Below are 24,767 nucleotides of genomic sequence, written 5' to 3' on the forward strand. Positions count from 1 at the left end.
TAAGTTATTCACATATACACAATCAAACTTATAGACACTGTTTAAATTTTCTCAAATCGCATCAGTATCTGAAATTTTACTATTAATTCTTGAATTAATAGGTCCTCCTTGCACTGAAAAATCAAATTTAAAAAAAAAGAAGAAGAAGAAGAAATTAACGTATAAATGTTCCTCAAGCTTTAAGGACTTATTCAGTACTTCGACCTTTGAAGATTATTAAAATCCTTAAAAAAGAAGCTAAAAGTGTTAAATTTTAATTAACAACTACCGAAGAAATTTATTAACATTTATATAAAAAGAAAGCTCAGATTATTTTCAGGCAATAGATTAACATTACTTTTAACTTTATTAAGCAGTTCATTTTCAGGAGTAACATATCATTGGCTGAACAAAAAAAAAATTAAAAAAAAACTAGTATGTTGTGGCCATTACAAAACTTTCTTCTATATCTTTCTTATAATTCTGATCTCTCCCCATGCTTGACAAGGAAGCAATATTCCCAACAAGAACAAAATTACACATGCAAAAACTTGACGACCATCCCAATGTCTGAGTTATCACGAAAGCAAAGCAAAGAGTGAAAATTGAAAGCTATTTTAAAAGCTTTGCATGAATTAATTACAAATATTTTATTTGTTAACAAACATAAGATGGCAAAATGAATGCAAAAGTCTTTTTTTCTTGTAGTGAATGTTTTTGGATGATAAAATCCCATTTTTGGCTCAAAAATCACGAATTTGGCTGTGTTGTATCAGAATTTTAAAATTGGCGCAGATTTTCCACCCCTGAAATTACCAATGGTTATTTTTATTGATTATCCACATCTTTATAAATATTTGAAAATATTTCGCTTAAAAAAGTTATTTTACAGTACCTATGCCAGTTCACCACCTTTTACAAAACGCTACAAGTTTGTATTTAAAGGACTGGGTAGGTGGGTAGTATCATATTTACAATGTACCATTAATATTACTCTGATTTACAAAATAATTATAATTTCCAAGAAATGTTATATTTCATGCATAAGTTTTGTTTTGACACTTTTATTATATACTAGCCGCCTTCGTCGACCAGCTGGTCCACCTTTTTACGCCAGGGTGGCCGTCTTCGGCGGCTGCTTAGACAATTTAGCGACGATATTAATCAATGTTTTTCTTTATATATCAATATTATCATTCACCTTTTCACGCCAATGTTGCCGCCTTCGGTGGCTGCTTAAATAAATTTCGTAGCGGTATCAATCAATCTATATCTATCTATATCATTAGTAGTTTGAATAAAATATTTTCTAGATCTATCTCCAGTTCCGTCGTTTGGAATACTTTTAAGGGGAGGGGAGACACAAACGGTGTACTCTTCATGCAAATTTTGTCGAAAAATAACAAAAAGCACTCCCACTTTTATGTGAAAGCATTGTTTTTTCAAAGTCATGATGTGTGTGTTGGGGGGGGGGGCATTGACAACCCGTTGAAGTTTTTTAAATGACGGGCATGTCTCCTTCATTCTGTCCATCTACTATATCGACCTCTACATTTGTCTATCTGTCTATATGATCTATGCATATCTACCTCTGACAGTAATTAACAATCTTTTTTTATTTATATAAGTATTAATTCGAAAAAAAAAAACATTTTGTTGTCCACTCAATCTCTATCTCTGTATCTAACCTAACCGCCAATTCCTAACAAAAACACAGATCATGCAAAAAATCGCTTGCTTTATTTATTTAATCAAAATAGTCCGAAAAAAAAGGCTATGTTCCTCGAAGTGTGAAAAAAATTCCGCTTGCAAAAGAATAAAAAAAAAGGTGAAGAGAAGGCAAACGATTTCAGTTGGATCACGTGATCAGGTAAGTTCAGGACTCAGCCGGCAAGCGAACAGCTCGCATTGCGTTTTGCATTAAAAAAATTGTTTAAAAAAAAAAAAACTATTGCGTATTTTTAAAAACTTTTTTCTTCTGAAGGGGGCAGAATGTTTTTACTATTACCAACTAAAATTTTAGAATTGAGGGTGCAATACTATTTGCTGGATGGGTTTCGAAAAAACTAAACCCAGAAAAAAATGCAAATTAAAGGTTTTTTTCAAAAATCTATAGAAAATACAAAAATTGCTCTATCTTCAAAATTTTTTCCTTTATCACATTTAAAATTAAATTTCCTTCACTACAGTACAAAAAATATTCGTCTGGCGTGATTGGTTCGGGGTCTGTGAGGTTAATGGTGCTAAAAATCACATAAAACATTAAATAACTTTTTTTCTAATTAAAATATCAAAAATCGAAGCCGGAGGTGCATATCTTCGGCAAAAACTGCACCTGTATACCAAATTTCATCTTTCTAGGCCTTACCATTTTCCTGGGATGCGTGCCACACACACACAAACATCTTATTTTATAATATGTATAGAAGAACTCAAAATTTAATAAATTAATATTACTTAATATTACATATTAAGTACTTTTTGTTGAAATTATTCTTACATGTTGCTGGATAAAATAAGTGCTCTATTAAAAGTATAGCTTCTTTTAGGATTGTCTTGGATATTCGGATTCTTGGCTCTTGGAAATGCAAAATTGTGGTTTCATTATTTATTTACTCTGACAACAACTTTACAAGGATTCTTTATGTTTATAATTTTTGTAAGTAATTTTACCCTTCATTTTGCAATTTAGGAAAAGAGCTAAATGCACTAATTATTTAATGTAGTAATAAAAGGAGAAAATTCTTTGAACATTTAATTATTTAAGAGTTTGTCCATAAGAAAATGTTTTATACAACAATTATTAAAATATGGTCAGTTTCTTTTTTTTAATTACACAGACATGTACATGTCTTTTTAAAAACCCATCATAGCTTACAAAAGTTGTGTCACAAAACTCAATAAAATCCGACATAAATAAGAATTGACAAGACCGTTATTGAAACCTAAATATAAATAATTAACAATAAAAATTTATTGTGAAATGTAAACAGTATTAACAATAACAAAAGCAGGCATATGTAAAATTCTTTGGTTCAAAGATATATTTAAAATTTTCACTGGGTTAGCACAATTCTTGTATTTGTTAAACTTATATGTATTTTACTTTCTAGGTAGTTAGGTATAAATCTACACGTGATATGTGGAAAAACTTTTTCCTGCAAGGCTCTGAAAAAGCACACATTTCAAATGTTACTGGCATGACAGATGTCACTCCTAGAACATTACATAGGCGACACCTTCCTGAAAAAGTGAGAGCAACTTTCCACACTGATGTTCCTTACGTCTCATTCAGTAAGTAAGAAGTTTAATGACAGTTATTAAAAACTTAGTCAAGAAAAGAATGTCAGAGGCTCTGCTTAAGCTTATTTAAGTTTAAAAATTACGAAAAAAAAATCATTTATAAAAATTTTCTGGTTGTTGAACTTTAAGAGCAGTGTAGTTATAGTAAGTGTATAAGCGAAGCTGTGCTAACTTTTGAAAATCTAAATTCGTGGCAGAGATTTTCCCGGGGGGTGGGGGGTAAAATGACGGGTTTCATAACAAATGTGACAGAGGTAATGAATAAGTTACATTAGTAAATTCTAGAAAGTACCTCCCCCCCCCTTCTATTTTCAAAACCAAACTGATAAATTTAAGGTTGATGTGGAGGGGGGGGGGGGGGGGTAATCAAGGAGATCTTTAGAAAGTTGCTTTTAATATTAGGTTAAATCTAAGTTTTGTGTCAATTTTTGAACAACATGCTTTCTATATGGCGTCAATTTGGAATTCGTTCATTTTTAGTGTACATTCCGAATTTGTTTGTTCCAAATAAGTTACTTTTGTAACACATATGAACAAAAAAAAAAAAGGCGCCTTAGCATCAAAATGGTACAAGACAAAGTAGAAGGAATTAATTCCTGGAACCAGTGGCGGATTGGTTGAAAAAATCGGCCCTGGCAATAGGAGGTGTAGCTGCCCCATAGCTCTTAAAGATATTAAATTTTACCTAACGATTGGGATATCACTTAAATATGAGGAAATTATTCTTAACAACTAAATATGTTTTATTTAAATAAAATTTAACAGATATGAAGACTTCTTTGCTTTAAAGGTGAACAAATTGATACTGTATTAGCTAAACCTTATTTTGGGGAAATTTGTGATTGTAATTGTCCATTTAAGTATTTTTATAATGCCCGGAACTTGATTGAATGTTTCCTTAATGTTAACACTGCTTGGCTAGTATATCCTTTTTTTGCAGTCATAACAAGTAACTTAATTTTCCTGTTATATGAAACTGATCTAGCAATGTTCACATGGGTGAAAGACTAGGGCCGTCTTAGAACGTGATTGGTCCCTCGACACAAACATACATTACTGGGCAATGTCATAAACATTCCCTTTTTTAGACTGCCATATCCTGACGACCCCCAGGCTCGATGCGAGGTCAAAAACCTGGTGGGAGGGGTCGGGTACGAGTTTAGCAGCCCCTTATTATTTTTTCAAACGCATGTATCGATACAGAGAGAGAGAGAGAGGACTTAGCTTTCTGGCTTCTGGGAGTCATTAAAGTATTAGCAATATAAACTTAACGGAAAGATTAATACCGAGTCTGAAATAGGGGGTCCGGGAGGGCCCCCTATTTCAGAAAATTTTCTGAAATAGGGAATTCTGAAAATAATAGTTCTGAAAATAAAAAATCCCCCCCCCCCGGAAAATTTTCGAAATTGTAGTCTTAAAAACTCAATTTTAGACAATATTTGGTGATGTTAGCGGAGCGTTGGTTCAAGGTTTCTCCTGCTGCAATTTTTCAGAAGTGGAAATCCAAAAATAGAATTTTAAATTATCTTCGAGTATATGGTATAAAGAGTGGTTCCGGGGGCTTTCCTCTGAAATTTTTAAAAATATATTAGCTCTGAAAACGCAGTTTTAGAAGATGTTTGGTGATTTTAAGTTGAGATAGATTCCAACGCCATCCACCAAAAAATTTCAAATTGAAGTCTTAAAAGCCTTTTTTGGTAAAGACTAGGACACCGGCAGTTACTCGAAAATTAAGTTCCAAAAACGAAATTTTTGCTGACCTTCAGTGATGTTACGAAAAGGAGTTTTCAGGAGGCTCAACCGGAAAAATTTCGAAATTGAAGCACTAAAAGCGAGACTTAAAACGTTCTTCATTGATGATGTCGAGACAGAGGAGGGGACGGGGCACTTTCCCAGAAAATTTTTGATATGTTAAGTTAAAAACCCAGTTTTAGATCATCTTTGGGAATGTTAAAAAAATGGGAGAGGTTCAAGTACTTTCCTCCAGCAAATTTTCGAAACTGTATGCTCCTCAATGGTATTTTAAGATTGCATAATTTAAAATAATTTTACGGAAAAAATTGTTATGAACGCCGAGGCAAAAGCGGATCCGGGGAAAAAATGACAAAGGTCATTTTTTTCACAAGCCTCCTTCTACACCTCACCATTAGGATATTTTACCTTCTGCACGAGTTCAATTCCGAACCGGGCCCCTATTCTCCAACCAAGCTGACATGACTTCACGTAAGCCTTTGTTGTAAGTTGCATTTTATAGCAATTGTGAATTGTCATTTATAAATAAAAGCGTCAAAGAGACCAAAAGTATTTTAACTTTTTATGACCGTTAAGGTTTCCCTGTTTTTTTTAAAAATTTATTCATTTATTTTTTATTACACCACTCAAAATATATGGGCAGCCCCAGAGCCCGACTAACTAAAAGTGAGGCCCTAGGCCCGCATTGATTTGGAGGCCTCCTGAAGACTGCAGTGTTTGATTTACATTTTTAAAACACGAATGCACTTTTGGAGGCCTCTTTGTCTAATCACACAACTATCACTTATGAATCCCCTTTGGGCCCCCTCATAATCGTGAGCAAGTAAATTTGTTACTGGCAGAATTATTAAAAATTTCCCTTTAAAGAAGTTTTTTCCAATTAATTAGTCATAATTTTTTATTTTTTAAAAAATACATGTATTTTTCATACTGTTGCAATGATATGCATATTTCTTTAAAAAATGTGGGGCCCCTTAAGAACATAGGGCCCCAGGCCTAGGCCTAGTCAGCCTGTGTGGTAATCAGGCCCTGGGCAGCCCCATTTCAGAAATTCCCCCCCCCCCTCTCGTGGTGACGGCCCTAACTCCTTCCACCCACAAGCTTTAGCCAGTGCGTAAAGAGGAGCTGAGGCTGTGTTTTAGAATTTGCGTTGTCCTAAACACATGCGTGCAAAATTTACATTTTGCTGCTAGTAGACAGGCCCAAAACCCGAAAGACTTTGCTGTTAATAAGACTTGGCTGTTAGTTGATCAGCCCCAAGCGTGACCGGTCCACCGGGCAAATGCCCGGTTGCCCGCCGGCTGTATCCGCCACTGCCTGGAACTGGCTAGTTGTTTTGCCAACTGTTAACCAAATCAGACCACCACTGCAACCAGAGGTCCATTCTACTAGAAAAGCTGGAATATTGTTGATCAAAATACACTGCCACAACAATTATGCATCTGTGGCTTTTCATTAATCAGAAGTGTACAGATGTCATCAGAAGAGATCATGAATAATTCAGCAACATTGCACCAATATTAGAGAAAATCTTTAGTATTCACTGCATGCAATGATTCAAAGCAATTTCATTGAATGAAATTACTATCTCAGACATTTCTTTCTCAAAAACACTTAAGATGGTTATTCTATTTAAAAAAGAATTAAACAGAAGATTAGAAGACAGTGATGCATTGGATGAATTTGAAGTACATAACTGGGCTGCAGTTAACTGTGAGTCTGTACATTACTCAGGATGCATCCCCCAGTTAAATGATTGAAGTATCTGTGATGTATAGTACAGAAGGGCACTTTAAATGGCTGAAAGAGGAAGATAAAATCTTCTATACAAAAGAAAATATGTTTAAGATTTTTTTTTCCATACTTCTCGATTAGAAGTGGATGATAATTAACATTTACCAAAAATATTTGATATTTAATGTTGTAATTATCTAAACATCTCATTTATTGTCATTAACTTATTGCTCAATGTTTAAAGCAAAATTAAGAGTAATTTAAATAGGTTTTAATTATTTTTGCTTACGTCCGACACTATGGTAATTTTGTACATATTACGTCTGACACCAATACCAAATTCCGTACTTTGACACTTATTACCTCTAAAATTAAAAAAATATTTATGGGGTATTAATATTTTATCATTGCCCTTCGTCATAAAAGTAATTACATTGTTACAGATTAAGTCACTGACCTGAATCTTAGATTTTAGTTTTGCTAGTTTCATTTTTCAGATTCAGCTCATACGTCCGACACCATGAGTTAATTTTTTTTTCTTAAAATAAAGTTTATCAGAAATTCTTTTTATGCTTAACTATTCTACATACATTGGTAAGTATTAAAAAAATATTTTGATCTGTTTCAAAATTGTTAACCAATAAATGTGTTGGTTTTTAAAAGTAAATTTCGTGCAAATTTTACTCCCGACTCTGGAATTGCCCTGAAGTATCTAATCAGATGAGCCATTTTGTAAATTCACTATTTGTGATCAGAGGTATAATTAATGTCTATGAAAAGTTATTTTTAAACCTTGGATGAAAGTTAGAATCGTACTTGTAGTGAACCATTTTAACATCTGTTCAAAGTTGTTTTTTATAAAACCAAACTCTTTCCCTCAACTTCCTAAAGTGAGGAAGAAAACTGAACTTTATGGACATATACTTTAACAGAAGTTGATCAAATCCAATAGGATCAATTGTATCTACGAACTGCACAGCCAGAGATTTATATAGAAACTAGCAAAAATACCTGGCGTTGCCTGTGTCAGTAATAATTGTGAGAAACAATCGCTACTTTCTTTCGTTTTCTGTTTTAACTGAAAGAACTCAAAACACACCGCTTTGACGTGATTAAAAATCGAGCTTCTTCCTTACCCAGCATAGCAATTGCAAGTAGAATAGCAATAAGCAGGGCTTTCCGAAGCTCTGACGGCGCCCAGGGCGAAAGTTTCCTGACAGCCCCCCCCCCCCTCCCATACACACAGAAACATCAAGTTAGCTATAACATCAGTGCATAATACATACTTGAATTTCTTACGTATTAATGAACAGAACAATCAGACGGCTGTGCATAATACAAATTAAAAGACAAGCAATGAACATGTTTCTAATATTTGTGAAACATTAATGCCCTAAAAACTTTTCGAAAAAGGGAAATGTTAAAAATCCAAATATTTATCTAGTAAAATGTTATCGCACTTGATAAAAAACTAACAAATAAAACTGAATTGGTTATTCATATTGATCAAACTAAGAACACAAATAAATTAGTTGCTGATTATAAATAGAAAATGTATTTATCAAAGTAAATTACATTAAAATTAGGTTTCGATCTTGACTCATCCAATGATTCTTTTCAAGAGTTCTTTTGTGGTTTTACTTGTACCAACTTAATACTAACTTTCATATGTACAAACAAAGATGTTATTTTTTTGCATCAAATATTTGTAAGTTTTAGGGAGAAGCCTACAAATACTCAACAACATTGAAAATCGCTCAAAATTGCGTTTTGGAGCTCTAATTTCGAAAAATCACTGGCCCTAATATTACAAAATATGGCCTTACAAATTGCGTTTTAAGACTTAAGTTTAAGAAAATATTCGTGCAAGGGTCCCCATGCCGCCTTTCTTTAATATCACAAAAAATGTATTTTTTAAACAACACTTAGTACAAAAAATTTATGTGGAATTGTCCCTGAATGCAAAACATGGCTTAAAGTTTTTGAAACATAATTTTAAACAATTTTCATGGGAAATGCTCCAGATTATCCCGTCCATAAAATATTCAAAGTTTGTCTAAAGTTGCGTTTTTGAAACTTCAATTTCGAAAACTTGCAGGGGGAGAAGGAATTGATTTCAATCTATTTAACAGAATAATCGATCGGAAAGTTTCTGAGCTCCCTCCCTAACTTCAAAAAACATGACCTATAGTCTCGTTTTTAAGGCTAAAATTGCGTTTTCAAAACTAGAGGTTTCAAACTTTTGACTGGACACCTTTTGACCTTTTTTTCTTATCAGATCAAAAAAAAATCTGTTTTGTTTTTTCAATGTGCTCCCTTAAAACTTTTTCTGGTTACGTCACTGCACGCAGGGACAGAATGCAAGCAAATTTGGTGATAATTAGACAAAGGAGAAGTACCTTTTATTTGATTCTAAACAGTTATATTTTCTGAAATTGTATCTGCTGCAATGATACAAAGGAAATTAATGTTTTGGAGACAGAGGGAGGAATATTTTCGTGCCCCAGGAAAAAAAAATAGAGAATCATTGCAATGATTCTGTATTTTGTGTTTTTGACTGTGTATCTATGATACATGAAATGAGGGGGCGCCCCTAGTTTTATGCAGTTGGGGCATTTTCTACGATGAGGGGCGTCTTGCTGCGCCCCTCATTTCGTGTGAATGTCATCGTGTTTCATTGAAACGAGGGGCACCTTGCGGCGCCCCCTCATTTTGTGGCTCCTGGGGCAATTGCCCCGCTCGCCCCCCTCTTGTGACGGTCCTGGCAATAAGTATAAAGAACAAATGAGTATTCATTTAGAAATGAAAGCACGAATTGAAGCATATAAGAATTTCCAAAAACAAAGATCACTAAAAAAAAGGTGCGCTTTATTTAAATAGTACACTTACACAAAAAGAAAAAAAGAAACCCTCTCTACTATGTTTCTATTTAAGTGTGCAAAATGTAGTTTCCAAATGTTTAAATGACTTAAACCATGGCCCCACTGAATGCGCTGGCGCTTACCAGGCCTTGACAATTTTTGACTTTCCTGTGATAAACCGGGGCAACTATTCCTGTACTTGAACATGGCCACACTAGATGGAAAAACTTCAAAACTTCATATTTGCCCATTCTGACCGCAAGGAGGCGCCACAAGCCACGGTTGCATCAACCAATCAACGACAAGTTTCAAAGCTTGTTTATTTTAATTAATAAATGAAACAGAAAACAACCATCAATATTTCGCAAGATGCTCAGAAATATACCGAATCAACCAATTCGAATCAAATCAGTAATGTTATTCAGCTGATTATTTAATGCGTAAATGGAGCATCTAAAGTTGAAATACACCGCCAAATTATTTTACGCTTAATGGAGAGACTTAATTATTCAGAGGATTATTTTTTATTTTAATGGACTTTTTGATCTTGTTTCTAGGCTTGCTTCGCTTATAAGTCTTTAAAAAGACAAAATAGTTTATTGTATCGCCAAATAAGTACTTTATATGTAACTTGAAATAGTCCCTGACAATAAATAAAATTGAAACTGATCGCGAGCTTAAAAAATGCACCGCTACGTACCTATGACGGAAAATTACCCCCCTCCCCACCCTTTTTTTATTTTAAGAAATGCTAGATATTTAGAGTTGCTCCTAATGCTATACAATTAGAACAAGATTACAAAAATTTGTAAGCAGATCTTAGACTCCTGCGGATTCTTGACGGTCTACTGTGTGTGTGTATTTTAATTTTCCAACAGAAAATTCATATCCTAATTTTCGCAAACTTGGCGATCAAATTTCTTTCAAAGTTTCTAGTTCAAAGCTCCTTTCTCATTCATTTTTCAAGTGTAGAAAATAGTTTTTTTATGACTAGAATTCAATGTATACAGGATTTTACATCGCTAAATATTTTAATTTTCTTAAAAATACAGTCGATTTGCGATAACTCGAAGTCCGATAACTCAAATATTTACTATAACTCGAAGTTTTTATCAAGTTTCGACTTTTTTGTCTTTAATTCAATTCTAATTATTCTAAATAACTCGAAGTTTTTTCCAAGATTACTCGAAATTTATTATGAAAGAACGAAAAAAAAAAAAAAAGAAAGAAAGAAGTGACTATGGGAGAATAATTATTTCACCTTCACTTGCAATCCGAATTTGAACCGAATGAAGATGTGCACATTTCCTGAAGTAGAATCAGCTCTATTCAAGCAGTTCCAGCATGCTTTTGATTTTTTTCTATCAATATATTTCATTAAACTGTGCATATTGTGCTAAAAAACTTAAGTTCTGCAATTTTGTCTGTTATATATTAATTAACCATACTTTAATTAATATTAATTAAAGTATGGTTTTTAATATTAAAATATCAAAAACCAAAACTATCGTTAAGTCAAACTTTCGATAAGTCGAAGTTTTCCGTCGGTCTTTTTACATTCGAGCTATCGCAAATCGAATGTATGTTTAAAAATGTCTTAAAAATGGCAAGTAAGAAAGAATCATATCATTGTTTTGCTTTTGCAACGACAAAATAAATTTTGTACGGAACTCTCCTCTGCTAGGATTTTACAAAATATCAACAGTGTTGATATTTTGTAAAATAATCTGTTCCCCATTTTGTTTGTTTTAAATTAGTTTCACAAATTCATGTGTAGATATTTGAGGAGTTTCTTCCCCTACTGCATGTATTTGTTAAATGTTTAACAAATAATAAATTTAAAAAAAAATAATAATTTGAATTTTGGCTGCTTGAGTTCTAATTAAGTTATTCACGATCATGAATTGCGATAGGATCCTACTCGTTGGGTTTCTTGTTTCTACAAATGGAATGAAATGGAAATGACCAAGAAATTTGCACCCGTCATAATATGACCGTTGATTTTCTAGAATAGGTAATAACAGGCCGTAAATAAGATAAATATTTTATGGCCGAATCTGACCTTTATCATAAAAATTATTTACTGCGTGAACATTTTATAACAAATGAAAAATATATTGAAGTAATAGCACCCGGGATGATATGGGTAAGGTGGGAGCCTGGGGGTGGGGATAGAACCTGAACTAAAGTGAACGCTCTCCGGTCTGTGCGCCTTCCGATGTGTGTGTGTACACCCAAACCTGTTTTTGTGCATTTTTTTTTTTTGTGTAGTTTATAAAAATTATTTATAAAACGAGCGAAAATTATTTATCAAACGAGTGCGTGGTAGTATCATCAAGGGCCGACAGAGGCATCCGATGGGAAGTCACTGTGACTTTCCAAAAATTTCTTAATTTGGGAAATTTTTCGGGAGTCGGCAAAATTATCATCGCTTGGTTTATTTTGATTTCGTTTAAATATAATATTTTGGGTATTTTCTACGTGAGACTTTTTTTATGCAGTCCATATCCACCGCATAAAAAAATATTTTTTAACTCAGTTGCGAAAACTTTTTAAAGCTACTAATGAAGTTTGAAGCATTTTTTACACGATTTTTTATGCGGTCCCTGTTCATTACATAAAAAGAGGAATGGGTGTATATATATACATTTTTTTAATGCTCAAAGAGTGTGAAGCAACAGGGTCGTTTCCGAAATTTTAAGGGGTTTTTTTTGAAAGAACATTTTTAAAATCATAGGATCTGACCATTTTTTAAAATAGCTTGACTAAGTTTAATATTAAAAAAAAATGCATTAATCGGTGCGCTTCATTGTTTACGCTTCTGCCGATGACATCACAAATGATGAAATGCCATTCACTTATGGCACTCACAGAGCACAATATTCAATTAGTTTCTTTACTCACAAGTGTTGGCAACTATATGATTGATAATAAGCGTAGAGTGCAATATGTAATTCGCTTCTTGATCATCATAACGTAGAAACGCGGTAGACAGATGCGCCAAAGTACATCATTTGTGACGTCATAAAGACCACGCCTTATTTTCAAAATCGGACATTTAAAAAAATTAATTAAAAACTAAGCTTCGGGAAAATGAAAGTTTTTCTAGCTCCATGTTATTTTTATTTATTTTTTGATTATGCTATGAATTTCCTTTTGTAAGGAAAAAAAATCTGCACTTTTTCGAAATAGCTCTTGTGCACTAAACGTTTGTGCATCTCTATGCGTATAGTGCACTAATATACTACTAAAATCTACACTAAAGTTATTATAACATGAGATGTGCTAAAAATGGAAGGGGAAAAAGATAAATGACATTATTTTGGTGTCCGTAAAATATTGGCGCGAGAACCACGGACCCGTCGTAGAACCATGTTATTAGTCACACTCTGATTTTAAATGTTTTTAAAATTATGTTAATGGTTCATTTTCTTAAATTGCCATCATATTTTTAGCTTTTCTATTGTTCTTCTTCATTTGAAAAAGAATATTCCTAACCAGGCCTGTCAAGTGGGGATAGCACGGGGGGGGGGAGGGGGCAATTATGAGTCCACTAAATTTTGCAAACATACTAAAATTAGGCATTTTGCTCGTATTTTTTCAAAATACGAGCAAAATGCCTAATTTTGCTCGTATTTTATATGCTCGTATATTAATAATTGCTCGTCGGGAGCAATTTTTTCCCGAACACAATACCTTTGCCCCCCCCCCCCCGCGAATTTTTAAATGTCGAGCCTGATCCCAAGCGTACATTTTTAATTAAATTCTGTTCGTTGTAAAATATACACTACATTACGAGTAAAAAGAATGGCAATTGGTAACGTAAATTCCTATACCCCCCCTCTAATCCCCATCAGGGTAAAAAGGGGCAATGAATGACCCTCTCAAGTTTTGAGAAATGAATGTATTTACAGATTGCGGAGCGTGTTTTTTTTTCTTTTCTTTTCGATGTAATTTATTGAGCAGAAAAAATTCGCATGTAAATGAGCATGTAAAATTAGAAATGAGGGCTGCCTGCCATATATCATCAATCTTAGAACTGTTGTATCCAAAAAGGAAACCCCAGGGGATTTTCAATAAAAAATTTGAAAATTATTTGCAAAGCTTTCAAAAACAACAAAAAAAAAGTTTGAAAAAATATATTAAGAATTACGCATTAATATTTAAAAAAATCATATGTTTTCTGTGTTTAGTTAATTTTTTTTACGCGTAATTTTTGATATGATATTGAAATAACAATAAGAAATGCTCTTCACCTTTGTAATACAATGTTTATTCAGCACTATTTCTCTTCATTCCTTCTTTTGAAATTAAAATTTTCGTCAAATGACGTACGCCCGATAATAAGTCGAGAAATCACGTATTCACAGATGCCAAAGCGCCAATGCTCACAATCACGCCAAGTGGAAACAAAAACAGGGGTAGCCAGTGGCGCCCTCTTTGTTGCCATGAGTTTCAGCGATTGCCACGGCCGTTAAGTATTCAGTGGGGCCATGCTTAAACTCATGTTTGCTCCGGAGAAGCCTTGTTTCAAAATGTTCATATTGCTGTTGTCAGGCAACGAATTTTTGTAACTGTTTTCCATCATAACTTTTTTAAACTAAGTTTTTAGTAATAAATTATAGCCTAAGTTGCTCCCTGATAATGTAGCCATCTAAGGTAAAAAAAATGGTTAAAATCGGTCCAGTAATTTTGAAGATTACCCCGGACATGCATACAGAAGTAGCCATTTATGTATCAAGATTCGTTGAATTGAACAAAATAAAGTTTAATATGCCTTTTAGTTTAATTAAACTTTTCTATTTGTGTTTGGGAGAAAGCAGTTTGTGTATGATAATCAATCGCTGTTGCTTTTTTTTTTTTTGGAATTAAATCAATGTTTTTACTTTCTTTGTAGGTGCAGCATCTCGGCTCTTCAGGTGATAGTGTATTGCATCAAGAAGCCTTTAAAAAAATTGCAGGAATAGATTAATGATTTCAAAAAAGGTCTGCAGATTGTTTGCAAGTTTCTTCTATAGTGGTTTAAACTGCCATAATAGTTTTGGCCAAAGTGCCACTAACTGGCTGAATTCCTGAAAGAATCTCATGAAATCAAAATACTAAATGAAGCAATCCGTACACAAATAAGATACATTTGGAAAAATTATTAATGCTCTTGCTGAGAGAAATTTTTTTTTTTTAATTTGATACCTGGAAAAACAGAATCTCCCCCTATGTTTTGATGTTGCAAAACATTTTTGTAACGCTTTACCTTTAATAAATTTTTTCATTTCTATTGTAAATTGTTTTTCTATTTATAGAAAGCATGAATTAAAGATAAAGAAAAATTAATACAATTAGATACCTAGCAAAATTTATATACATTTAACTACAACTTTTAAAATTATTTTAAGTAAATAGTCCTATTATTAGTTTGTCATTTGTTCCCAGTTTACTATAATTTTTCCATTCGTATGATAAAAACTAGTTTCTGCAAGCATAAAATCAACATGTTAGGTAGAGCATCAAGTGCCCCAGAGCAGTTCACAAAACTGAACAAAATCCTTATGTAATATGTTTTTATCATTATGTACATAAAGACATTTTTGCCTTTTCTTTTAAATAAAAAAATATAAAATCGGTTTGTTTGAGTTTATTTTTAAACAATATAAAACAATATAAATACAACATATGTACATTATTAACAAATTGATCATCACTGTTTTCGGAAGCCTTTTAAAATTGGATAGATGTTTTCAAAGGATTCCTTAAGATCTGCTCTACTTTTTCCACCTGTAAATAATAAATAGATTAATTTTAAAAACATTTATTGGAAAATATATTTTGAAATTGAGAAACTTTTAATCCAAAATAAATATTCTAGTGTATGTCTCAATGTGCTCTTTTGATAAAATATTTTCCCAAAATAAATAAACATATCAAGCTAAAATAAATTGCCATCAACAAAGGGACATTAAAAAAAGATTGAAATCTGTCCCTCAATAAAACAGTTAAATGAACATTCTTAGAATAATTCAATCTTCAATATGATTCCAGAATTCATTAGCTGCATTAGGATGTATAGAAAGTGGAATAGTGAAGAAAAATGGAATTTCATAAAATTACACTTCTATTAGCTTGTATTGACTCTGGGGCTGCAATCATCCACTCTAATCAAGATGATAGAAATGTATGTGATCTGCACTTTTTTGCTAAAAAGAGTTAGAATTTGACCCCGAGAGGATCTCAGGTTTAGTTTACTCCACTAATAACGGCAACTCGAGTGACGCTCGAGAATATACCTCAGAGTGTGAATATTAAACCAAGAGTAATGATGTCTACAATGAAAAACATAATTTTCTTAAAGCATATTCATTGACTGTATAAGTGTTCTCACTGATACATTAGGTAAATTATTATATGATCTTTAACTTCTTTTTAGCTTTAAACAAATCATGTGTTAATCTTTTTAAAATTATGTAAAGCATAAGACTTGTGATGGATTTTCAGTTAGCGTGCAAAACTTTGTGCTTAAAAATACATTAAAATTTTACCTTTATTTAATTATCATAGAAAGCTATACTTGAGCAAAAATTTATTTACAATACTTTATTCTTGGTTATTTATAATGAATTAATCATGTCTCAAGTAAATTATTCCTTTCATTATTTATTTACACCAGGGTCTATTTACGTTTTTTTAAAGTATATATATTTACCCAATAAAAATTTCTACGTGTGAGGAAATGAAATTATAAGGTTTTAATCAAGAAATTAGACACAAACATGAATTTAAACACATATTAACAACTAATTCACTTCCTTCTGAAAATTTGCGTGTTTTTACAAATAGTATCCAAATCAAATAAACCTAGTTTAGACGAAAAAAAGAGTAAAAGATTAGAAGGGTAAAACTAAACATACCTGTCAATACTATTTTTCCAGACACAAAAATCAAAAGAACTAATCTAGGCTTTACCATTCTGTATATCAAACCAGGAAAAATTTCTGGTTCATAACTGAAATAAATAATTATTTTAGAGAGAAAAAAAAAAGAATTCTCTGATCAGTTATTTATACTTTTCACAGCAAATGTTAATGACATACAATTTTCAATTAATATTAAAAAGTAAATGTTTATAAAATATCAATTTTTTAATGCATCTGTCTCAAAAGTTATGTTAATACAGTCGGACCTCCATATATCGAAGTAGCAAATTGCCGGAAAAAAATTCGATATATAAAAATTTCGATATATAGAAACGATCGAAGTTTATCATGAAAAAACCTTGTAAAAAATTATAATTAAAGCTAATTTTCATGTGAAACCCAATTTCAAATTAATACGTGCATTAGATTAAATGAAAGTTAAGAGTAAAAAGAATGTATCTGTATGAAAGATTTATTGAATATTACATACCTTTCAAAAACCAAACTAGTCCAAACAGCAGTTACAATGATCATATACTACTTTTAAAAAATCTACGGATATCTTGCTGAACAGCCTGTTTTATAGAATGTTCATCAAAAAAATGTTCGCATTTATTTAGTCCACTGAACACTTCATCAGGAACATTTTCCACGAATTGCAGGCCACGACGTATTGTTTCAAATGCTTCTCGCATTTCATTTTTTGACGGCTTGGTTATGTTTGCATACTCAATTTCTTCTATTTCCTTTTCAGTGCCAGTAATTGAACTTAATATATCTTCGTCTATAGGATAATCAGCAACAATCAACCCATCATCGACGGTCAGGAATTCATTAAGATGAATGCCATCTGTGATATGCCCTTGGGAGTGCAGAGTTTCCCATGATTGTTGGATGTGCGGGAACACGTCTTGCTCTTCAATTTCTGGCAAAATATCGAACCCAGCTTTTGCGAAACAGTTTCTTGTTGTTGATTCTAAAACGTCATTTTCCCGCACTTTGGCTAATTCTGCCACACATATCCTCAGATCAATCACCTTATGTAAATTTGTCTCTTCATTTTCTAATGTCCCGATGAGTCGTCGAAGAATGCGTTTTCGGTAATGAAGTTTCAGGTTTTTTATGACACCCTGGTCCATTGGCTGTAATTTTGAAGTGGTGTTCGGGGGAAGAAAAATCAAATTCACATTTGAGTTTTGAAGACACATTGGGATGGGCAGGGCAATTGTCTACAAGCAAAGCAATTTTTCTGTTTTGATCGCGCATTTTTCTGTCCAATTTCGAAATCCACTCTTCAAAAATGTCACTGGTCATCCATGACTTCTTATTGGATCGGTAGTCAACCTCTAAAGATGTTACATTTTTGAACACTCTTGGATTCTTACTCTTGCCTACGACCAATAAACGAAGTTTCTTCTTTGCCACTCATGTTAGCACCAACAAGTACAGTTATTCTGTCTTTGCCGCCGTGACAGTCATTATCTTTTAAAGTTAAAGTTTTGTTAGGTAAACACTTGTAAAACAGACCCATTTCATCAACGTTGAAAATATTATCGGACTGATAATCTTTCAGGATTTTCTTCAACTGATTGTTTCTCCAGTCATCACAAACTGCGTCATCCACACTTCTGCTTTCTCCAGAAACAACCTTTTCTTTGAATGCATGCCTTTTCTTAAATTTGTCGAGCCACCCAGAACTGGCTTGAAAATCATCACATCCAAAATGTTTTGCATATTCCAACGCCTTTTCTTTGATGAGTGGACCAGATATTGGCAAATTTTGGTCTCGAACAACCTTGATTCACTTCAAAACTGCCTCGTCCACAGTTTCATAGCTGCATGTTTTTGAACGTTTTCTATTGGGTTCAATATTTTCATATGATTTCATTACAGCATTTTGGTTTTTTATGATGGTTGATACAGTGCTTGAGGGAATACCAAATTTAACAGAAATGTCTTTTTTTTTCATACCACAATCTACGTCTTCCAACAAATCCACTTTATCTACAACACTAAGAGATTTTCTTTTCTACATTGTAATCGAGAGGGAAAACAACATCAAATCAAATTGGCAAAGCACTAGTTAGAACAATTTTCACTGAAACTAAGCAATAAACATGGAAGAGAGGAATCACCATCAGACAAAAGGGATAGCAATAAACTGGTTTTTCAATAGGACAGGTCACAACCAAAATTCGAAAACGAGTAGGGGTGGGTGGAAGTCCGGTGCAATTTCACAATGGAGAAAAAACGTGTTTATCCACCCCAGGGGTCCACCCTTCAACTCCAGCTGATTGTGGGGTTTGCGGTGACCTTTTCTGACCTTCTCTTTTCTCCAGACTTTCATTTTTCGCGAGGCAAATTTCTAAAATGAGGGAAAATCTCCATTAAGCCTCAAAAAAAAAAAAAAAAAAAAAAAAAAAAAACGATATATGGAGATTTTTTTGATGTATAGAAAGTTTTTCTATGTAATGAATATGCAGATTGCAAAAATTTCGATATATGGAGGTCCGACTGTATATTGAGATTTTACTTGATTATATTAGAAAATCCAATCTATTTTTTGTAAACCCCCCCCCCCCCATACAGATCTATGAACGAAACCCTATAACATCAGGTTTAATTTCATTTTTTTTAGTCAATCTTCGTTCTGACACAAAAATATTATCACTGCATGTAAATATATCTAGTTCTATTTCAATTTTTTTTACGTATAGTCCTTACAGTTTACACTTTGAGTTGCCAAGAAAGAATCATTTTCTTAATTTATAATTTCTATTCCGTATAACTAAAATTGTCCCATAATATTTAATTTAGAGAATATAATTATTTTACTTATTCAACTCATCTTCTTTTTAATACACCTATCATATTATAATTTGAATATTTAACAGGATGCATTCAATGATTGTTGAATACATTTTTTTTTAAATCAATTAGATAAAAATGGTTTTAGAAACTCGTCAACATTTCAACTTACTTGGAAAATTGATAGTGACTTGAATATAGACGCTCTATTTGTACAGGAAATTTTACATCACAACTTGCTACCATATTTTGAATTTTAAAATCTATAAATTTTACCTGAAAATATACATAAAATAATTAGCTGAGATACATGTAATTGAAAAATGCTAAAGGTTTTTTTTATGAATCTTCAAAGCACATTCCAAGTTAACAGCTTACATTTATGATGCTCTAATTTTTGTCATTTTTCACTGAAAGTAAAACAATGCCAATATAATTATTTTGCTGAGAGAGAAAAAAAAAACATCACTATGTTGTTTATTTTATCATTATAGCCAAAATATTTGTTTCCTTGTTACTGCTTCCTTGTACTACTTGCTATTGCTTCCTGTAACTATAGGAATATGCTGAGAAATAAAATTGAGTCAAAATCAGGCTTGCAATCATGTAATCATAATTGACCATAACTGATTGCATTTTTGTTATTTTAGTTATAATCATTATCCATACATTTAAAATACCAGTAATTGTAATCAAAATCGTAATCAGCTAATTTATACTTGTAATTTAATCCTCTAATCAGGATTGAAAATCCAACAAGATTTGCTTATATACCCAAAACTGAAGTTGAAAGGACAGAAAACGATTGAGTATTTATTTAAAGTTCAGAATCGACTCTCTATCCCTATCTTGACCCTGAATCATTCTATTGAAGAATGTCACAATGATAAAGCAGAGATAGTGCAGGGACGCCATTCTCTTCCAGCTTTATTGAGACATAAGAAGTACCCCTAACTTTCACCAGAATTGATTTTAAAGTCTTCATAATCACAATTGTCTCTGAGGCACAATTTTCCCTCTTTGTTACCTTAACCGATTACGCCTCTTTGTAATCGACTCCAAGCCAGGTCTAAATTGTAAAACTCTCCAAAAAACAAAAAAGAAAGAAATTCAAAACTAGAAATATCTGAGAGTAATACAAAGCAGGACCCAATTATGAAGTGCACATCAGGGGCACATGTTTCATACTGCTGTTATAATAAAATAAAGTATTATAAATTAAATTTTATTAAGTGAGACTTTAAAATTAGTTCTAATAAACAATAAATAAATGTCATTACAAATTTAATTAAAATTACATCACAATGAATATAAAATATTTCAATAAGCTACATAATACAAAATTACTATAATAGTTCAAACACAACAGAAACACAAGCTGATGCATAGATAGTGTATATTTTTCTGGAACAAATTAGTTTGGAATGCAGCTGTAAATATGTATTGTGTATAAAATATGGTTGAATGCAGAAGGCTACAGATGTCTCAAAAGAACAAAGAAAAGTTTTTTTAACATATTTCTTAGTGTGACGAAGATGAAAGAATTCATAGTATAAACCATAATTGTTACAGGAGAGCAATATAATTATAAGAGGTTTCTACTGTAGATTTTAATTACGATCGGAGATATAGCCAGGTTTTTCAAGATGTGAAAATATTCCTTGATTCTGTTTAGAGGAGGGAGTCACTTCGGAAGAATGAAATATACAAAAATAGAATTCAATTACATAAAAAATCTAAGGATGAAATGGAAGGCGACAGGGAAAGAAGAGATGGTTCTATTTTGATATTATGAATTTAGAATGTTTCACATTTTGTGATAAAGGAAATAACTTAACACATTCAAAGGATATATATATATATATATATATATATATATATATATATATATATATATATATATATATATATATATATATATATATATATAATTCCAGTTGCATTAATATTTCAATGTTGAATATTAATGCAATTTGAATTTTTTAAATAATTCCTTTGTGCTTATTTTGACACATTACAAAGTGGAAAATCCATTATTTTTTTCTTTGACACAGTATTGGGAAAAATTTCTTAAATTATATACTTACATCAAAGCCAAGTTTCTGAATCAACCGAGCATACTTTCTGGCTGCCAAGTGTGCTGCTGCTTCACTAAAAGGAAATGAAATTCTTTTAGCAAAACAGGTCACAACTTGGAATTCATTTAAACATTAAAACTACAGTCGAACTTGCTTATAACAAGCCTTAATTTAACAAGAACTTGGATTTACCGAAGGAATCAGAAGACTTGGTTGGTACAATGTTAAGTCTATGAGAGCATCACTCACCTTTTTGAGCAAACTCTAAGAGCAAACAATGTTTTTCTGATTAATTTCTACCGACTTCCAGCTCAGCTTATTCTTTATTGGAAAAATTCCTTTAACATTCTCGAGTCAACTGATAGTGATTAGTCAGAAATCCCGAGAACAGGTGATGATGACTTTTTTTTTTTTAAATCTTGGCAGTAGAAAAACAGATGAAAGTTACATATCCTAATTTTATCATCAGAAAAGTTACTAGATTTTCCAATGAAATGCAAATTAAGTATTTTACAACAAAACAATTCTTTTGAAAAAATTTATATTTTATTGTAAATGCTAACTGAACTGAATAAAATTGAAATTTTAATGAATTGTTTTTGACCTCTGCTAGAGTAGTGCTACCATGCACAGTGGGAGTTTCGTTAAGCATTTTTTTCTGTAAATATTGCTGGCTTTAATTTAAAGTTACAGGAACCATTAATTTTTATTGAACAACTTGAGATTGAGTTGATCTACTTGAAACTCGCTTTGAGCAAGCAATTCCTTCTATTTTTTTTAAATAATTTTCCCATGCTACTTGGTCCAATTAAGCAGATTTTGGTCCCAATGAGCTAATAATATTAGGTTTGTGCAGTGGAATTTGTTTTAGTTGTTTAAGATTTGGTTCGAATATCTGGTGGTTCAATGAAGCAGATTCCACTGTAAGATTTTAATTTCTGTATTTATTTTTATGTAGTATTTAATTATCTTTAAAGCAGATAGTTTAGGCAGATTGCTTTAAGCATATGAAAGTTTTAATTCTACTTCCTCCTCATAGTGGTAAAGGGTAAATAAACTATGCTAGCTGGAAGACTATACATAAAACACTTGAAGGTACAGGGTTATTTTTTCATATTTAGTACACATTAATTTAAGAAAAAGTTGGCGGACTTGGTCTGCTTAAGAGAGGAATCCAAGATGAGTTTTTCATCTTTGACTAAAATAGTATAAAGGGAGTTTTGTTTAAACTACATGCAAATGGATTTCTATTAACTGTGACTTGGAAAAATATTACAAGAACCACTTAATTCTGCCTTTTAGTGCTCATTCTGCTAAGGAACTTTCTTTTTTATACAGTAGAAGACGATTATAATGCACACCTTGGGACCAGAGCTGTTGCGTTGTACAGATTTTTGCATTATATAGATCATTTCACAAATTTTGAAACTAATATATTCAGAATATATCTATATATTTCTACTTAAGAATAAGTTTTAACTGCAGTTTGTATTAAAGCAATAATTATACAATGTACAAAAAGTATGTTTCATAATCAAAATAAAGTGTATCCTGCAGTTCTCCTATCTTTATAGTTTGCATAACAGCTGCATTTCTAAGAGTGATCTGGTTTTCTTTTTTAAACTATTAATTCTAATTTTCATTTAAAGTCTTTGAATTCAAATAGAACGATGAAAAACTGTTTCAAAATTTAATTTGCCTAACAATTTTTATGTTTGCAATGCAAAATAGAGGGCTTTTTTAAACTGCAAAACTTATTATTTACATCTTAAAATTTGTGTGGTTTATAGAGAACTGCGTTATATAGGTCAGCGTTATAAAGGTATTCTACTGTAATATGTTTAATGTACTGTTTTTCATGTGTTGAAGATACATTTAAAAAAATTATACCTTCTAGCACCAGTCACAACTATTCTCCCAGTACGAAATATTAAAGCAGCTGTCCGAGGTTCCAATATTCGCATTACGACTGCATGAAAACGTTTCGGATTGTACTCAGCATTTCTGAGACGAAGAGCAATCTTTAGCAAGTCTAATGTACAGCCCAGATCAACTGAGCACACAACATTGCTAAAAGAAAACAAGAACCATGATATTAAAATTACATATAAATACAATTTTCAAAGTAAAGTATTTTAGATGCTGAAAAATACGTTTAAAATATCCACAAGGTAAAGTGCAAAAATCAAAATACAGTGATAAAAAGTTTGACAAAATGAGGCAGTGTGAAGCAAAGAGATGTAAGTGGACTTTTTAAAGTTTTGAGGAAAAGGCATACAAAGTTCAAACCGTAGGTAGGCTTTCATTCAAAAGATTTCCAAAATCAAACTAAACAGCAGGATCTCATTGGGATTTTCATGATGGTGAGTATTCCTACTATTTGCACTACCCTGTCTACAAATTTTAATTTTGACACTTGCATGCAGGGACGGATTTACAGGATTGGGGGGCCTACTGCAAGTACTTTTGAGGGCAACTTTGTCAATCACTCTTAATGTTAAAAGGTCCGCCAATGTCATCAAAGCCTTTTCCAATTGCGACATTGTGAATTCGCACTCAGGGGTGAAAAAGACACATTAATATTAGGGCATTCTATGGGAAAAGGGACATCTTATTCCGCATGTGACAGTTTATATACTTCATTAAAAATTATAATTGAAAACGGTAATGAACACAATTTTGTTCGTTAAGAAATCATAAATGTATGAGTGATTTCTTAAGCAAAAAATTTTGTTCTATTACTTTTCAAAATTATTAATTTCAAAAAATGGGTTGTCATGCGTAGGACAAAATGGTGACTTTTTTAGTGGAATGGCCTATACCATGAGCTTTATTGTTTGGTTCAGCATACTAACTTTTTGGTTAAAAATGATGTAGGGCCCTTCCATGGAAAACAGTAATTTTGTCCCGCATGTGACGCTTCATATATTTCATAAAAAATAATAATTTAAAAGGATGATGAACAAAATTTTGTTGCTTAAGAAATCACAAACGCATGTGTGACTTCTTAAGCAAAAACTTTCTTCAAAAATTATTTTTTAAAATGAAATATAGGAATTGTCATGTACGGGACAAAATGACCATTTTCAATGGAATGGGCATATACATATTTTTTTCAATGGTTTAAATAATTATTTCTAAACTAATGAGATGTGTTTAGTTTACGTTGGAACTACAGCTTTCAAAATCTACAATTTGCTTCGTCATTTCTGCATTAATAGAGCAAAAATATTAGCTTATTCATAAGCAAGTTACCAGAGGTTGACTTTGAATGTCCCACACATGATGCATGTAAATAAATTTTATTTTATACAACAAAATTGTTAAAAAAAAATAATTGTGTC

At 32.1% G+C, this 24,767-nt stretch overlaps 2 protein-coding genes across 2 annotated transcripts in view; one reads left to right on the plus strand and one right to left on the minus strand.

The window, feature by feature from the left end:
* The window catches only part of LOC129235174 (uncharacterized), a 71,347-nt gene extending 56,795 nt beyond the window's left edge, over window positions 1–14,552 (plus strand). Inside the window, exons 22-24 of the mRNA XM_054868862.1 lie at window positions 2,529–2,638; window positions 3,093–3,273; window positions 14,527–14,552. Coding sequence (XP_054724837.1) covers window positions 2,529–2,638; window positions 3,093–3,273; window positions 14,527–14,552 — 317 coding nt within the window. The remainder of the gene's footprint in view (window positions 1–2,528; window positions 2,639–3,092; window positions 3,274–14,526) is intronic.
* A 696-nt stretch (window positions 14,553–15,248) lies between these two features.
* LOC129217807 (uncharacterized) overlaps window positions 15,249–24,767 on the minus strand; it is a 21,576-nt gene continuing 12,057 nt past the window's right edge. The window contains exons 3-7 of the mRNA XM_054852147.1: window positions 23,314–23,493; window positions 21,433–21,496; window positions 19,518–19,621; window positions 16,532–16,626; window positions 15,249–15,401 (exon numbers count right to left, since the gene is read on the minus strand). Of these exons, the coding sequence (XP_054708122.1) occupies window positions 15,325–15,401; window positions 16,532–16,626; window positions 19,518–19,621; window positions 21,433–21,496; window positions 23,314–23,493 (520 nt within the window). The 3' untranslated portion in view covers window positions 15,249–15,324. The remainder of the gene's footprint in view (window positions 15,402–16,531; window positions 16,627–19,517; window positions 19,622–21,432; window positions 21,497–23,313; window positions 23,494–24,767) is intronic.

This window comes from Uloborus diversus, chromosome 2, assembly GCF_026930045.1.
Source record: "Uloborus diversus isolate 005 chromosome 2, Udiv.v.3.1, whole genome shotgun sequence".
Taxonomy (NCBI): domain Eukaryota; kingdom Metazoa; phylum Arthropoda; class Arachnida; order Araneae; family Uloboridae; genus Uloborus; species Uloborus diversus.